Genomic DNA, 18,498 nt, shown 5'->3' with positions numbered 1-18,498 from the left:
ATCCGCACGCAATTGTGCAATCACGTCATCAACACATATTTTTTGTGACAGTTTGGGTAGGCATTGTTGGTGATGTCTTGATTGGGCCCCACGTTCTTCCACCTACGCTCAATTGAGCATGTTATCATGATTTCATACGGGATACTCTACCTGTGCTGCTAGAACATGTGCCTTTACAAGTACGACAACATGTGGTTCATGCAGGATGGAGCTGCTGCACATTTCAGTCGAAGTGTTCGTACGCCTCTCAACAACAGATTTGGTGACCGATGGATTGGTAGAGGCGGACCAATTCCATGGCCTCCACGTTCTCCTGACCTCAACCCTCTTGACTTTCATTTATGGGGGCATTTGAAAGCTCTTGTCTACGCAACCCCGGCACCAAATGTAGGGACTCTTCGTGCTCGTATTGTGGACGGCTGTGATACAATACGACATTCTCCAGGGCTGCATCAGCGCATCAGGGATTCCATGCGACGGAGGGTGGATGCATGTATCCTCGCTAACGGAGGACATTTTGAACATTTTCTGTAACAAAGTGTTTGAAGTCACGCTGGTACGTTCTGTTGCTGTGTGTTTCCATTCCATGATTAATGTGATTTGAAGAGAAGTAATAAAATGAGCTCTAACATGGAAAGTAAGCGTTTCTGGACACATGTCCACATAACAGATCGAGGGAGAAACGATTGCCTACGCGCTTAGGTACGATTCCTATTTCTCGTATATTATGTCCACGGTTCTTAAGCGCAACGTATGTTGACGGCGTTAGAATCATTCGGCAGTCAGTTCCAAATGCCTGTTCTCTAAATTTTCCGAATAGTGTTCTTCGAAAAGATCATCGCCTTCCCTCCTGGGATTCCGACTCGAGTTCCCGAAGTATCTCCCGTACACTTTCGTGTTGTTTGAACCTGCCGGTAACAAATCTAGCAGCCCTCCTGTGAGTAGCTTCGATCCCCTCCTGGTACAGATCCCAAACACTGGAGCAGTATGCAAAAATAGGTCGCAGCAGCGTCCTATATGCGGTCTTTGCTGGTCACCGGGGCTCAGTTCGAGATTGGAATCGTCGCTGAAGACAACTCTATGCCAGTCAATGAAATTCCAGGCCGAATGTGCCGGACCACTTCAGTGGGGCTCGTCGGTGTACAGAGGTCAACGGTAGTCGGCGGTATGGAAGCCTCGAGCTCAGTCACCGCCTGTTAACCAATGGTCCCTGTCGTCACTCAAGCACCAGTTGCACATCTCATCAATTATGACCATTACTCGGTCCTACCGTTCCGTTGTCACTCCAGGCTGACCGCATCCTTCTTGACGCTGCGTTCGGCCACGTTTCACCGGACGTCTTCGAATGGTAGCATCGCTCCAATGTCGAGCGGACTGCCGATTACTCCGACCGGCTTCTTTGAGCCCAACTGCCTCCTTCAATTCCTGACATCTGCTTATATTCTTCGAGCGGCTGTCTGCGAAGCATATTGCTGTCCACCTGAGTAATCGCAATGAGATTCTCAAAGACTTTGTGCTCTGGTATCGGCATGTCCGCTGTTTACTATCCTTGCCAACTGCGCGATGAAATTGCACTGCAGCGCTACACATTCGTCAATCCGTCGCCGAAGTTTGCAATTTTGCATTTCCCGTCGATTGCTGTGTGAATACCACTTTGTGACCAATTTGAGCAACTCCATTGTGGTGCGTCGTTCCTTCTTGGTTTTGTCTTAGAGCGTACAAACGTTTGAACACTGTATCCACCTTCAAATACGGCCTGGACAAATAAGGTGAAGCAACCAGAAGCGGAGGACGAAACTAAATAAAGCATCGGTCCTTGAGGCCGTATGTGACGTTGTTTCAGTGATTACAATATCGAATCAGATTTAAAGAGAACTTGACAGTCGGAGCCCACTTATCACACGTTGCACACCCTCTCCCCTGAATACGTGCACTCATTCCGTTGGGAAGGTTGCACAAAGCCGTCGTATCCTCTCCTCAGGCAAGCTGGCCGTCGTATCCTCTCCTCAGGCAAGCTGGCCCATAACTGACGTACACTCCTGGAAATTGAAATAAGAACACCGTGAATTCATTGTCCCAGGAAGGGGAAACTTTATTGACACATTCCTGGGGTCAGATACATCACATGATCACACTGACAGAACCACAGGCACATAGACACAGGCAACAGAGCATGCACAATGTCGGCACTAGTACAGTGTATATCCACCTTTCGCAGCAATGCAGGCTGCTATTCTCCCATGGAGACGATCGTAGAGATGCTGGATGTAGTCCTGTGGAACGGCTTGCCATGCCATTTCCACCTGGCGCCTCAGTTGGACCAGCGTTCGTGCTGGACGTGCAGACCGCGTGAGACGACGCTTCATCCAGTCCCAAACATGCTCACTGGGGGACAGATCCGGAGATCTTGCTGGCCAGGGTAGTTGACTTACAACTTCTAGAGCACGTTGGGTGGCACGGGATACATGCGTTACGTGCATTGTCCTGTTGGAACAGCAAGTTGCCTTGCCGCTCTAGGAATGGTAGAACGGTGGGTTCGATGACGGTTTGGATGTACCGTGCACTATTCAGTGTCCCCTCGACGATCACCAGAGGTGTACGGCCAGTGTAGGAGATCGCTCGCCACACCATGATGCCGGGTGTTGGCCCTGTGTGCCTCGGTCGTATGCAGTCCTGATTGTGGCGCTCACCTGCACGGCGCCAAACACGCATACGACCATCATTGGCACCAAGGCAGAAGCGACTCTCATCGCTGAAGACGACACGTCTCCATTCGTCCCTCCATTCACGCCTGTCGCGACACCACTGGAGGCGGGCTGCACGATGTTGGGGCGTGAGCGGAAGACGGCCTAACGGTGTGCGGGACCGTAGCCCAGCTTCATGGAGACGGTTGCGAATGGTCCTCGCCGATACCCCAGGAGCAACAGTGTCCCTAATTTGCTGGGAAGTGGCGGTGCGGTCCCCTACGGCACTGCGTAGGATCCTACGGTCTTGGCGTGCATCCGTGCGTCGCTGCGGTCCGGTCCCAGGTCGACGGGCACGTGCACGTTCCGCCGACCACTGGCGACAACATCGATGTACTGTGGAGACCTCACGCCCCACGTGTTGAGCAATTCGGCGGTACGTCCACCCAGCCTCCCGCATGTCCACTATACGCCCTCGCTCAAAGTCCGTCAACTGCACATACGGTTCACGTCCACGCTGTCGCGGCATGCTACCAGTGTTACAGACTGCGATGGAGCTCCGTATGCCACGGCAAACTGGCTGACACTGACGGCGGCGGTGCACAAATGCTGCGCAGCTAGCGCCATTCGACGGCCAACACCGTGTTTCCTGGTGTGTCCGCTGTGCCGTGCGTGTGATCATTGCTTGTACAGCCCTCTCGCAATGTCCGGAGCAAGTATGGTGGGTCTGACACACCGGTGTCAATGTGTTCTTTTTTCCATTTCCAGGAGTGTATATGGCCCTCGATATCCTGGATACCGGCATTAGGACAGTGTCGACGTCCGAGCTGCTTCCACCCAGATTTGGGAATTAAGCTGGATTCGGGAATGCCTCACCATCGTGCAGATAGCTCACAGAAACACGTGCCATGTCTGCACAAGCGTTGTGCTACTGACGAACTGTCCCAGGAGAAGTACCACACGAGGACGCGGGATGTGCGTGACGTACCACTGTATTATCAGAGTTTCCGCAATGTCTACCAGCAGTAACCAGAACTCGTACCCAATGGCTCCCCGCACCACGACTCCAAGAATAACACAACTGTGCCGTCCGAACCACTTGAAGAACTGACCTCTCCCCAAGTCGCAGCCCTATTCGTCGACGTTTGTCGTACGGGTAGTGTGGAACTGTCATTCGTCGCTGAACACAGTGCGACGCCATTCGTCAGCAGTCCGTGCTTCCTGGCCGCGGCATCACTCCAGATACCCGACACTCTTGTCGTGGTGTTGACGGCAGCCTGCGCTTGAGGATTGGTTCAAATGGCTCTTGAGCACTATGCGAATTAACTTCTGAGGTCATCAGTCGCCTAGAACTTAGAACTAGTTAAACCTAACTAACCTAAGGACATCACACACATCCATGCCCGAGGCAGGATTCGAACCTGCGACCGTAGCGGTCAAGAGGTTCCAGACTGTAGCGCCTGGAAGCGCTCGGCCACTCGGCCGGCTGCGCACGAGACGGTGGCTCCCTTGCTGCTCTGCTGCTAGTGCGGGATGTTGCAGGGAATCCGTTGCTTGTTCTCGGACGGCAGCTGCAGATGTGAAGAGGTTACGATGTGCCTGGCATACAATATGGCGATCCTCCGTTCTGGTAATTAGATATGCTCGACTGGGATCTTGACGACATATGTGGCTGCCCTCACGTTCCCATGCATTCCAACATAGGCCACCGTCCTCGCATATCTAGATACTGAACGAGTCGAATATCCACCCAAACAGAGACCCACCCTTCCAAATTCTGCCAGGTGCTGACAACGCTGTCTCACAGGTGTACGCAGCATCACCGTGTCGTTCACAATGATCATTCGACATATCACACTCTTCACCCCTGTTCTGTCCCCTACCAGGCCTGGTAACGACACTAAACACGAACAACACTAGTGCACTCTGCTCGCCGTTCCACCAATCGCACACGATCGTAACTCTAATAATGTACACACCCGTCGGTTGTGTGAAGTGACTGTGACACGCAACCAGATATTCTGAGTGCTTCACTTTTTATGTCAGGCAGTGTACGTTTTAATTTGTCTTTTTTAATTTATATTTCATTTACAGTGACGCATCGCTTTGAATTACTGGGTGATCAAAAAATCAGTATAAATTTGAAAAATTAATTAAACCACGGAATAATGTAGATAGAGAGGTAAAAATTGACACACATGCTTGGAATGACATGAGGTTTCATTAGAACAAAAAAAAAACACCCCATATTGCTAGACGCGCGAAAGATCTCTTGCGCGCGTCTTTTGGTGATGATCGTGTGCTCGGCCGCCACTTTCGTCGTGCTTGGCCTTCCAGGTCCCCAGACCTCAGTCCGTGCGATTACTGGCTTTGAGGTTACCTGAAGTCGCAAATGTATCGTGGTCGACCGACATCTCTAGGGATGCTGAAAGGCAACATGCGACGCCAATGTCTCACCATTACTACGGACATGCTTTACAATGCTGTTCACAACATTATTCCTCGACTATAGCTGTTGTTGTTGTTGAGGAATGATGGTGGACATATTGAGCATTTCCTGTAAAGAACATCTTCTTTGCTTTGTCTTACTTTGTTATGCTAGTTATTGCTATTCTGATCAGATGAAGCGCCATCTGTCGGACATTTTTTGAACGTTTGTATTTTTTTGGTTCTAATGAAACCCCATGTCATTCCAAGCATGTGTGTCAATTTGTACCTCTCTATCTACATTATTCCGTGATTTATTCAGTTTTCAAATTTATATAGACTTTTTGATCATCCGGTATATTCGAGGGAAACTTGCTCGATAGCTTAGTATACCTCTCTGGACCACGGTGAGAGTCTGTCATACCGTGAAATGTGTCACTGCTCCGAACCGTAACATAACCTCTGTTGGTAACTGGAGTAATGCCCGTCACACAAATGTGCTGGGGTTTCATCATAATGGACGCTGAAAGCAGACGGTGCTGTGCAAGGAACTGTCACGTCCGCCGCCTTGCTCATTACTTTTGGTGCGATGTATTATCACAACGTCTGCTGTTACTTTGTAACCAGGCAAAGCGAGCGCTCTGTTCCTTAATCTGCACAGTTCCTTAAATATTCTAGGACCAAAGTGGTTTTATAAAGCTGAGAACACTATTTTATCTCTCTTCTTCTGTTGTCTACCTGTATCAGTCACACAGTGATTCCCCTTCTGCCGGCCGAGCGGTTCTAGGCCCTTCAGTCCGGAACCGCGCGACTGCTACGGTCGCAGGTTCGAATCCCGCCTCGGGCTTGGATGTGTGTCATGCCCTTAGGTTAGTTAGGTTTAAGTAGTTCTAAGTTCTAGGGGACTCATGACCTCAGATGTTAAGTCCCATAGTGCTCAGAGCCATTTGATCCATTTGAACTCCCCTTGTCAACTAGTCCCTTCCGCCCCAGTTAAATTTGCTTTTGTGCTTAAATCACGTCTTCTGCCGCTTACTTGCTGCAAACGTTCATTCCCACGACAGTTCAAGAAGCTTTTATCGCATAACTGAATTTGTTTTGGAATTCGTCAAAACGACTAACTGTTTAGAGATGCAGTTGTTCAGTTCATTTGCACTTCGTGAAGCAGTGGTCGGAAGAAAGTCTGCAGCAGAACTGAGGCACAAATCTGCCCTCCAGCAGCCTGGACATCCATCTGATGTGGAATCTTAGAACATACTCCGAGCTCAAATGTAATGAGGTATCTCGAACAGGCTGCCATCCTGCTTAGATTCGGAAAACATCGATCATGCGAAAACCAGCTCGTGCTTTTCTCACATGACATCGTGAAACACATGGATCAAGGCGAGCAGGTCGATGCGGTAGTTCTTCGCTTCCGAGAAGTATTTCGCTCTGAACTACACATACACTTATTATCGAAAATACTATCGGGTATCAAGTCGAGGTTTTGAAACAATTGAGGATTCCTTGCTCGGAAGGACGCAGAATGTTACCTTGAACAAAGAGTCATCGACAGACATAGAAGTAACTTCGGGCCTGCCCACGGAAGTGTTGGAACCCATGCTTATAATATGCCTATATGAACGACCTTGCACACGATATTAATACACACATCAAAAAAACTTTTGCATCACCCCGGTTCCCAGAAATCCTGAAAATAGACGTTGACTGTGGATATTGTATGACAGACACAGTCCCTTTGACTGTTCAGAGATGTCACTAAACCCGCCCAAAGATGTAAACAACCATGCATGAGCAGCACCTATTAGACGGAGAGGATCCGACAGCCGATCAGTTCCAGTCATTTCACCAGAAATGAGGTACACGGCTCGTGTTGTCTGTAGTTCAACCATGCCTAGACGGTCAATACCGCGGTTCGATCGCGTCCGCATTGTTACTTTGTGCCAGGAAGGACTCTCAACAAGGGAACTGCCCTGGCGTCTCGGAGTGAACCAAAGTGATGTTGTTCGGACATGGAGGAGATACAGAGAGAGACAGGAACTGCCGATGACATGTTTCGCTCAGGCCGCCCAAGGGCTACTACTGCGGTAGATGACCGCTACCTACGGATTATGGCTCGGAGGAACCCTGACAGCAACGCCATGTTGAATAATGCGTTTCGTGCAGCCACAGGACGTCGTGTTACGACTCAAACGGTGCGCAATAGGCTCCATGATGCGCAACTTCGAACCGACATCCATGGTGAGGTCCATCTTTGCAACCACACGATGCAGCGCGGTACAGATGGACCCAACAACATGCCGAATGGACCGCACATGATTGGCATCACGTTCTCTTCACCGATGAATGACGCGTATGTCTTCAACCACACAGTCGTCGGAGACGTGTTTGGAGAGAACCCGGTTAGGCTGAACGACTTAGACACACTGTCCAGCAAGTGCAGCAAGATGAAGGTTCCCTGCCGTTTTGGTGTGGCATTATCTGGGGCTGGTGGTGATGGAAGGCGCCGTAACGGCTATACGATACATGAATGCCATCCTCCGACCGATAGTGCAGCTACATGGGCAGCATATTGGCGAGGCATTCGTCTTCATGGACGATAATTCGCGATCCCATTGTGCACATCTTGTGAATGACTTCTTTCAGGATAACGACATCGTTCGACTAGAGTGGCCAGCTGTTTGGCGGTACAACATGCAATGTGTGGTTTTCATGAGTAATAAAAAGGACGGAAATGATGTTTATGTTGATCTCTATTCCAATTTTCTGTACAATGACGGAACTCTCGGAACCGAGGTGATTCAAATCTATTTTCAATGTATGTAGTAATAACAAAATTTCCGCAGATGATTCGGTTACCTATAATGAAATAATGTCTGGAAAAGGTACACAAACATTCGGTCAGATCTTCGTAAGATTTCAAAGTGATGCATAGCTAGAAAACTTGTTTTAAATGTTCATAAATGTAAAAATTTTCACTCCGCAAAACGATGAACATAGCATATTACGACTACGATATTAATGAGTCGCAGTTGGAATCGGTCAAATGATACAAGTACCTGGGTGTAACAGTTTGTACCGGTATCTACATCTACATTTATACTCCGCAAGCCACCCAACCGTGTGTGGCCGAGGGCACTTTATATGCCACTGTCATTACCTCCCTTTCCTGTTCCAGTAGCGTATGGTTCGCGGGAAGAACGACTGCCTGAAAGCCTCCGTGCGCGCTCGAATCTCTTTAATTTTACATTCGTGATCCCCTCGGGAGGTATAAGTAGGGGGAAGAAATATATTCGATACCTCATCCAGAAACGCACCCTCTCGAAACCTGGCGAGCAAGCTACACCGCTATGCAGAGCGCCTCTCTTGCAGAGTCTGCCACTTGAGTTTGTTAAACATCTCCGTAACGCTATCACGGTTTCCAAATAGCCCTGTGACGAAACGCGCCGCTCTTCTTTGGATCTTCTCTATCTCCTCCGTCAACCAGATCTGGTACGGATCCCACACTGATGAGCAATACTCAAGTATAGGTCGAACGAGTGTTTTGTAAGCCACCTCCTTTGTTGATGGACTACATTTTCTAAGGACTCTCCCAATGAATCTCAACCTGGTACCCGCCTTACCAACAATTAATTTGATATGATCATTCCACTTCAAATCGTTCCGCACGCATACTCCCAGATATTTTACAGAAGTAACTGCTACCAGTGTTTGTTACGCTGTCATATAATCATACAATAAAGGATCCTTCTTTCTATGTATTCGTAATACATTACATTTGTCTATGTTAAGGTCAGTTGCCACTCCCTGCACCAAGTGCCTATCCGCTGCAGATCTTCCTGCATTTCGCTACAATTTTCTAATGCTGCAATTTCTCTGTATACTGCAGCATCATCCGCGAAAAGCCGCATGGAACTTCCGACACTATCTACTAGGTCATTTATATATATTGTGAAGGCAAAGCACGTGGCACACTTTGGTTCATTCCTAGAATAGTGGGAAATGTAGTCAGTCTACAAAGGAGATCGCTTACGAAATACTCGTGCGACCTATCTTGGAATATTGCTCAAATGTGTGGGACCAGGACCACAAAGGGGCTACTGAACGTATATAGAGAAGGGCAGCACGAATGTTCACACGTTTGTTTGACCCATGGGAGAGTGTAACGGAGATTCTGAAAGAAGTGAATTAGAAAACACCTAAACATAGACGAAAGCTACCCCTTGAACACCAATTTATTAAGTTTCTAGAACCGACATTAAGTGGTGAATAGTATAGTATAACCTCCTACATGTCGCTCCCGTAGGGATCGCGAAGACAGGAATAGAGTGAGGAGTTTAATCAGGCACTGTTTCCGCGCTTCATGAGTGAATGGAACGGGAAGAAGACTTTAATAACAGTTACGCTTTCCCATGATCTTCACAGTGGTTTGGAAAGTATGGATGTAGATGTAGATTGCTTGTAGCTGGCAGAACGTGTTACGTCTCAAACACGTATTCCTTAGCACTTTGACTATGTAACTTTTCACAGTAGTTGGTTCATTTCTAATTCGGCCACGGTACAGAAACTTCCTGTACACCACTTCCAGGAAAGAACCTAACTTCTGCCCAGGTGGGTAAACTGCAGAGCAATGAGGTCACACACGCTAGAAAATTATTTTCAATGCAGTGCCGTTACTACAAGATTTGAACGACTTGAAAACAACACAATACAAAATTACAAATTACAGAGTGAATAAAAAGTTAAATTTACTTGCTAAAGAGATATCTGTTCCTTTCTCTGCATACAACTTGTATAAAATTCAAAATTCGTTTGTTAGTGAGTTTAAGTTTTCATCAACACATCCAATAAAATAGTGAAAATACATGAAAATTGGCAGTTTGTACGAAAAGTCACGAAGTTTGGCATTTCCTCCGTTCCCTTGTAAAAATGTCGTAAATCTGCGGGTTGCTATTTACTAATATTGATAGCTGCCAGTTATTTATTATTCGTATAGTACGGTGCCTTTTTTTCTCAAGACGGATATTTGGCTTTAACTTTAAAACGACGCTCTTTTCCCGAGTGAAGAACTGATACCCTAGATACGAGACCAAATGAAAATGGTCTACTGCCAACGAATTGCATTCTAGTACCAGTTTTATTCGCAGACACCTAATTTACAGACACTTTTGTACAACAAACCCTTTCAAAAATTTTCAAAACGAATTTTCACTTTGCAGTGGAGCGCGCAGTGATTTGAAACTTCCTGGCAGATTGAAACGGTGTAAAGGATCGAGGCTCGAAGCTGGAACCTTTGTTTTTCAGGGGAAAGTGCTCTACTGATTGAGCTATCCAAGTACGACTCACAACCCATTCTCAAAGATTTTCTTCCGGCAGTACCTCATCCTCTGCCCTCACAGAAGTTGTTCTACATTGACTGCAGGACTGACGCTCCTGGAAGAAGGTTGTGTGTGTGTGTGTGTGTGTGTGGACAGAATCGAATGGATGAGGAGTTGGTGTCAAGCTGTGAGAGGAATTCTGCCTTATGCAACACACCACTTTATGGCGTTGTTCTCAGACATGTTTCAGTACTTTTTGTGCTATCTTCAGTGGATTTATTTCTTTATTTCCTTCTGCAAAACTGTTGTTACATGTTAACTTCTAAAGAAACTTTTGATACAAAATATTTACATCTGTAAAATGAGCGATTAGTGCAACATTCACAAGATGATTACGTGGGTGAGGTGTTGCTGAGTAGTGATGTTTGCAATCTTCATTAGATGCATTAGGTGAATGAAGGATATTCATGACTGTATGGATTCTAGAGATGGTTAGGAATCCGACAGGGGGAGGGGCAAGGAGATGATTTCTGTTGCCGCGTCATCAGAGCTGAGAAAGTGGGATGTAGGAGTGAATATACACCGAAGCCCCAAAGAAACTGGTATAGGCATTCGTATTCAAATACAGAGATATGTAAACAGGCAGCATATGGCGCTGCGATAGGCAACGCCTATATAAGACAACAAGTGTCTGGCGCAGTTGTTAGGTCGGTTACTGCTGCTACAATCGCAGGTTATCAACAGCTAAGTGAGTCTGAACGTGGTGTTATAGTCGGCGCACGAGCGATGGGACACACTGCATCTCCGAGGTAGGGTTGAAGTGGGGATTTTCCCGTACGACCATTTCACGAGTGTACCGTGAATATAAGGAATGCCATAAAACATCAAATCTCAGACGTCGCTGCGGCCGGAAAGAATGGGATCAATGACGACTGAAGAGGACCGTTAAAAGTGACAGAAGTGCAATCCTTCCACAAATTGCTGCAGATTTCAGTGTTGGGCCAATGAACAAGCGTCAGCGTGCGAACCATCATCGAAAGCCCACTCATGTACCCTTGATGACTGCACGACACAAAGCTTCAGGACTCGCCTAAGGTCGTCCACACCGACAGGGACTGTTGCTGACTGGAAACATGTTGCCTGATCGGATGAGTCTCATTTCAAATTGTGTCGAGCGGACGGACGTGTCCGGGTATGGAGACAACGTCATAATCCATGGACCCTGCATGTCAGCAGGGGACTGTTGAAGCCGATGGAGGCTCTGTAATGGCGTGGGGCGTGTTCAGATGGAGTGACGTAACACCGCTGATACGTCTACATACGACTCTGACAGGTGACAGGTACGTAAGCATTCTGTCTGACCACCTGCATCCATTCGTGTCCATTGTGCATTCCGACGGACTTGAGGAATTTCAGCAGGGTAATGCGACATCCCACTTGTTCAGAATTGCTACAGTGTCTCCAGGAACACTCTTCTGAGTTTAAACCCTTCCGCTGGCCACCAAACCCCCCCCCCCCCCCCCCCCCCCAGATATGAACATTATTCAGCATATCTGGGATACCTTGCAAAGTGCTGTACAAAAAAGAGATCTCCACCCCCTCGTACGCTTACGAATTTATGAACACCCCTGCAGGATTGTGTGAATTCTCTCCAGCAGTACTTCATACATGAGTCGAGTCAATGCCACGTTGTACTGCGGGAGTTCTGCGTGCTCGCGGGGGCCATACACGTCATTAGGCAGGTGTAGCAGTTTCTTTGGCTCTTTAATTTATAGAGTTAGGACGGATAGGCGGTAGAAGATAAAATGGGCCTAGTTGTGGGAGCTGGTGGTTGTTACCTGGAGGTGGAAGACGGATAGGGCAGTTACAGAAATTTCTTGGCGTATGTGAGGATGTTGGAAAACATGGAAGCTATACGGGATATTGTGTCGAGTCAGATTATTTCTTCGTCTATGGAAAGGAATGGCGGGAGTTGGGCTGGATTGGGCTCTCGACTAGTCAGATGGACACGATGAGTTCAAGAACTGTTAAGGGATAGTTGGCTTTGTACTTGTGGCAACATGTGAGCATTGGACGGCTGTCTTCAAAGGGCACTTTGGGCGTGTGCTTGACGCAAACTGTCTAGCCTTAGCAGGGAGCGGCGCCGCCGCCACATCTGGTGAAGCTCAGTGACCGAATGTCATCGACCGCATAGGAGGACGCAGCAGGAAAGTAAGGCAGATTTCGTTGTACAAGTGCGATTGCAGTTTGCTGAGCGCGGCGTGAGTAGTGCTGTCAACGTGAATTTAGAAAACATTGCTGGTGTGAAACTGAGTTCACCTTTCCCCGCAGAAAAATGGATGGAGGATAACAAGCATATTCCATACTCCTAGAATTTCGGAAAGCTTTTGACACAATCACACATGACAGACAGAGCATACGGAATAATCTCGAAGACTTTTTAATCAACAGAACCGGGATACTTCGTCCTGAACGGCGAGCGTTCAAGATATCGTCAGGAATGCCCCTGTGGAGATTGTCAGGACCGCTTTGTTCTCTATGTACACAAACGATCTGACTGATGGATGACCGTAAACCTGCGACTGTTTGCTGAGGACGCTGTAGTGGAAAAGAAAGCGTCGTTTCTGAATGGCTGGAGGAGGGTACAGGACGACTTGGGCGGAATTTCCGTCCGCTGCCATGAATGGCGGCTTATTCTGAATGTGGAAAAATGTTGAGTTATACAGATTAATAGGAAAAATATCCTGTATTATTCAAATACAGTATTAGTGGTGTGCCGAGGGCACAGTCTCGTCGATTAAATATCTGGGCTTAACATTACAAAGCGATATGAAATGGAACGAGATCGTAAGCGATGGGGAATGGTCAGCTTCGGTTTATTCAGAGAATTCTAGTGAAGTGTAGCTTGTCTATAACTGAGACTCCGTATAGAGTGCGACCCCATGCTCCACTGCCGGACTAAAGGAAGACGTGGAAGCGATTCAGAGTCGTGCTACTGGATTTGTCACCAGTATCTTCGATCAACACGCGAGTGTTATGGAGATGCTACTTGAACTCGTATGGAAATCCCTGCAGGAAGGACCACGTTCTTTTCACGAAACTCTGTTGAGAACAATGGCGAGTCTGTATATAAAATATTTCTTCTTATTGTAATATATAAGCACAGAATGGTGACTTGGAGTAAAAACTTAAGCTTTTCTTGTAGTCCACTTATGAGAAAAACACACATATTACACAGAATCACTTTGTAACACGCTATATACTGTGTTTCCTGCGGTTTATTTAATGGTGAGCTCTTGCTTCCCTTGTTTATGTCGCTTTAAAGCACTTGTTTCATTTTCTGTTGTCATTTCTTGCAGTTACAAATGCATCTGATTTTTTTATTTTTAAGAGTGGTGCGCGATCTCAAACTATTATTGACGTTTGGGGTGTTTAGCGCGCGCGTTCAGTGAGAGAGAGAGAGAGAGAAGAGGCAGGTACAGAGAGAGAACGTTTTGATGGCTGGTGATTCTGAGCTCTTAGATCAGCAAATATTGAGTGGAAACTATTCCTTTTAAGTGCTCTGAGATGTCCTCTACGTCTGGTTCTAAAATTCCTGCATGTATGGCCCACATATACAGATTCACAGCAATTACAAGTTTACTGGTAGTACACGATTGGCTATACTTTTCATTGCTGGTGGTTTGTATGCCAAGTTTGTTCTGTATTGTATTGTTAATCTGGTACGCAATGTTGAGTCATTTTCTCTTCAGTAAGATGCCCACCTTCTGTTTGACTTAGTTTTACGTCATTATGCGTCATTTGTGGGTTAGTGTCTTATGATCTGTTGTGTGTGTGTGTGTGTGTGTGTGTGTGTGTGTGTGTGTGTGTGTGTGTGTTTCTTTATTATTTGTTTCTGTTTGTGTATTTTGTTGTTAGTTTTATCCACTGTTGTCTTTGCATCATAGCCATTCTGCTATAGATAAAATTCAGAGAATCAGCATCTGTGACACAGTGCAGAACGATCGTATTGCCACCAACATGTATCTCGCACTAGGACCACAAAGATAAGATGAGAGAAATTACATCTCATACAGAAGTATGTTGTTGTTGTTGTTGTGGTCTTCAGTCTTGAGACTGGTTTGATGCAGCTCTCCATGCTACTCTATCCTGTGCAAGCTTCTTAATCTCCCAGTACCTACTGCAGCCTACATCCTTCGGAATCTGCTTAGTGTATTCATATCTTGGTCTCCCTCTTCGATTTTTACCCTCCATGCTGCCCTCCAATACTAAATTGGTGATCCCTTGATGCCTCAGAACATCTCCTACCAACCGATCCCTTCTTCTGGTCAAGTTGTGCCACAAACTCCTCTTCTCCCCAATCCTATCCAACACCTCCTCATTAGTTATGTGCTCTACCTATCTAATCTTCAGCTTTCTTCTGTAGCACCACATTTCGAAAGCTTATATTCTCTTCTTGTCTAAACTATTTATCGTCCATGTTTCACTTCCATACATGGCTACACTCCATACAAATACTTTCAGAAACGACTTCCTGACACTTAAATCAATACTCGAATTTCTCTTCTTCAGAAACGGTTTCCTTCCCATTACCAGTCTACATTTTATATCCTCTCTACTTCGACCATCATCAGTTATTTTGCTCCCCAAATAGCAAAACTCCTTTGCTACTTTAAGTGTCTCATTTCCTAATCTAATTCCCTCGGCATCACCCGACTTAATTCGACTACATCCATTATCCTCGTTTTGCTTTTGTTGATGTTCATCTAACATCCTCCTTTCAAGACACTGTCCATTCCGTTCAACTGCTCTTCCAAGTCCTTTGCTGTCTCTGACAGAATTACAATGTCATCGGCAAACCTCAAAGTTTTTATTTCTTCTCCATGGATTTTAATACCTACTCCGAACTTAGATGTAATAGATATAGATAATAATAGTCTTTCCCTCACTCAAGTTGCGAGTGGATCTGGAAAGGGAATGACAACTGATGGCTTGTGGAGTATGTATGTATGTATGTATGACAACATTATGAAAAAGATAGACTGCTATTCACCATATCACCATACAGCGGAGAAACTAAGTCGCAAACAGGCACAACAAAAAGACTACTAGACACGTAAGCTTTCGGCCAGAAGGCATTATTGTGAAATAAACAACACACACACAGACACACACATACACGCACACACACACACACACACACACACACACACACACAACACACGAGGCCGGATTGTGAGCGGCTGCGCATGATGGAAGAAGCAACCTGGGTGGAAGGAGGGAACTCTCGCTGCAATTTATCGTACTTTCCCGTAACCCTCCCGGCCTCAACCTTCGCTAGTTATTGTCCTTCGCCCACTTATCCCCTCCCTGTTGCCACTTCGCAGCTTTCTGTTCCACAAGCACATCCACAGTCTTTTTACTTTTCTCCTTTTCCGCACCCGTGCCGCCCTCTGTCTAACCTCCTGACTGCGCCTGCCTGTCCTACTCTATCTGCACCTCGTCCCTGTCTGTTCCCTCAAGCAGCACTTTACTGCCCCACACCTCTACTCTGCTCTGCCTGACCCTCTCCACCCCAGCCTCCTGCTTACTCCCACCACCCAGCCTGCTTCTCCCGTCATGCGTAGTTGCTCGCAGTCTGGTCTCGCCAGCCAGAGACATCAGTCATACGTGTGTAAGCTGCATTTTGCATGACTGTGTGTGTGTTAAAACACATTCCTTTGTTCCAATTAAGTGGTCACATCCACACTCTCACTCTGTTGCAATGGCAAAGACCACAAGCAACACGAGTTTCGCCCCTCACCACTTGCACTGCTTCCGCCACATTCCGACACACAAAGTAGTCCGTCCAAAATAACACAGATCTATAAAACTTTCCGACATTCTGGGATTTTTGAACTGTTTTCTATGGTAAATGTCGCTGTTCTTGAGCAATTATAGCTATTGTATTTTATATATGAAGACAGTAACTGTTCTCAAAAGAACAGAGTACTGTTGATGACTGTGCAGCTTTTCCCTGCAATAAATGACGAGTAACTGAAACCCTCACCTGCCGACAGGTGTTGTTGATATACCTCGATGTGGACAGCTGAATATGTGTGCCACAACTGGGACTCGAACCCGGGATCTCCTGCTTACATGGCAGACGCTCTATCCATCTGAGCTACCGAGGACGCAGATGAATAGCGCGACTGCAGGGACTTATCCCTTGCACGTTTCCCGTGAGGCTCACATTCCCAACTGTCCACAATTCTACATATGAAATGTACCTTATAGACATTTGCCCATTCACTCATTACTGGCGCACGCTTTGCCCAAACTCTTACGGGAATCGCCAAAGCGTGCGCGAGTAATGAGTGAATGGGCAAATGTCTATAAGGTACATTTCATATGTAGAAGTGTGGACAGTTGGGAATGTGAGGATAGAGCGTCTGCCATATCAGCAGGAGATCCCAGGTTCGAGTCCCGGTCGGGGCACAAAATGGTTCATATGGCTCTGAGCACTATGGGACTTAACTTCTGAGGTGATGAGTCCCCTAGAACTTAGAACTACTTAAACCTAACTAACCTAAGGACATCACACACATCCATGCCCGAGGCAGGGTTCGAACCTGCGACCGCAGCGTTCGCGCGGTTCCAGACTGTAGCGCCTAGAACCGCTCAGCCACTCCGCCCGGCGTCGGGGCACACATTTTCAGCTGTCCACATCGAGGTATATCAACAACACCTGTCGGCAGCTGAGGGTTTCAGTTACTCATCATTTATTGTATTTTAATTCTACGGAAAATTCTTATAAGACATATGGCGCACGGATGCACTATGTAAGATTACTGATTTCCTGCGAAAATAATCAACATGTGCAAAATATAATCTTTGCATTATTCTATGATGTCGTCTGCCACTGCCCATCGATGTTATTGTAATATTGCAGTGAGTGTGTGTGTGTGTGTGTGGGGGGGGGGGGGGGGGGGTGTTGTCATTGCAGAAGAAGGCCTGGCCGAAAGCTTGCGTGTTCAGTAGCTTTTCGTTGTGTCTGTCTGAGACTGTTTTCTCCAGTGTATGGTGAGCAGCAGTCTATCTCAGATTTTCCACACGTACGTATGTAGCTTAATGCTGACGTTCGCGCTGTGGCCCGCAGCGTGGTGGCGGCGCTGACGACGTACGCGAGCGCCCGTCCCGCGCCTCGCCGGCCCGCGGGTTCCGCGCTGGACGCGGCCGCCCCCGCCGCCCCCGCCGCCCCCACCTCCTCGTCGAGCGCGCCGCGGCTGCCGGTGCCCCTGCGCGGGGGCGGCCGCTGGTGCTGCTGCGGCGGCGGCGCGGCGCGCGGCCTGTGGGCCGGCCTGCCGCTGCTGTGCGCGGCCGGCGCCGCCTGCGCGCTGCGCCTCCAGCCCGCCTCCACCGCCCCCGCGTCGGCGCCGCCCCCGGCGCTGCTGTCGGAGGGCGCGCGCGCCGCCGCGCTGTCCGCCGCCCTCGTGGCCACCGTGCTGGCCGCCACGGCGCTGCGAGGCGCCCCCGTCTCCAGGCTTCACCGCCGCCTCTCCAGGTCAGCCCTGCCGCCTCGCTTAACGTGCCCTACCGCCGCGTTCCAGCTCTGTTGGCGGGCTGTGCCGTAATATACGAAGGGCGTTCAATAAGTAATGCGACCCTTTTTTTCTGAAAACAAGTACGTTTTGTTCGAGATCCTGGTGCACCGTACTATTCCCACTCCTCTGGCTACAAGACCCGACCTCTCTTCAATGCGACGATATTACGCCCCCTCACTCCGAGGACGTGTTCTAACATTCTGTGTGGTGTCTGTTTGTTCTAAGTCATGTCTCCCTACCACTTTCGCGCAACGACGCTCTGAGCGCGTTTTTTAGGGAATTTTTAGGAAAAAACGTATCACAGCGTAGCATTCACATCAATATGACGTTACTAAAAACGTAACACAAAACTGACTGACTCTCTCCTCTAGTAGCACACAGCGCAAATAACCTGGGACAACGTAAGTCCTCCAGTTGCTATAGTTGACAGTAAACAAATGGGGAAAACGAGGAAAACGCACAATTTTAATTCAGTCAACCTTTTCA

General features: G+C 47.6%; 1 protein-coding gene across 1 annotated transcript in view; it reads left to right on the top strand.

Annotated features, from left to right (window-relative positions):
- LOC126282450 (uncharacterized) overlaps nt 1–18,042 on the top strand; it is a 162,907-nt gene extending 144,865 nt beyond the window's left edge. Inside the window, exon 8 of the mRNA XM_049982106.1 lies at nt 17,568–18,042. Within this exon, the coding sequence (XP_049838063.1) occupies nt 17,568–18,042 (475 nt within the window). The remainder of the gene's footprint in view (nt 1–17,567) is intronic.
- The last annotated feature ends 456 nt before the right edge of the window (nt 18,043–18,498 follow it).

This window comes from Schistocerca gregaria, chromosome 7 (assembly GCF_023897955.1).
Source record: "Schistocerca gregaria isolate iqSchGreg1 chromosome 7, iqSchGreg1.2, whole genome shotgun sequence".
Lineage (NCBI taxonomy): Eukaryota > Metazoa > Arthropoda > Insecta > Orthoptera > Acrididae > Schistocerca > Schistocerca gregaria.
Note: the sequence above shows the minus strand (reverse complement) of the source record. Positions and strands in the feature narration are given on the sequence as shown.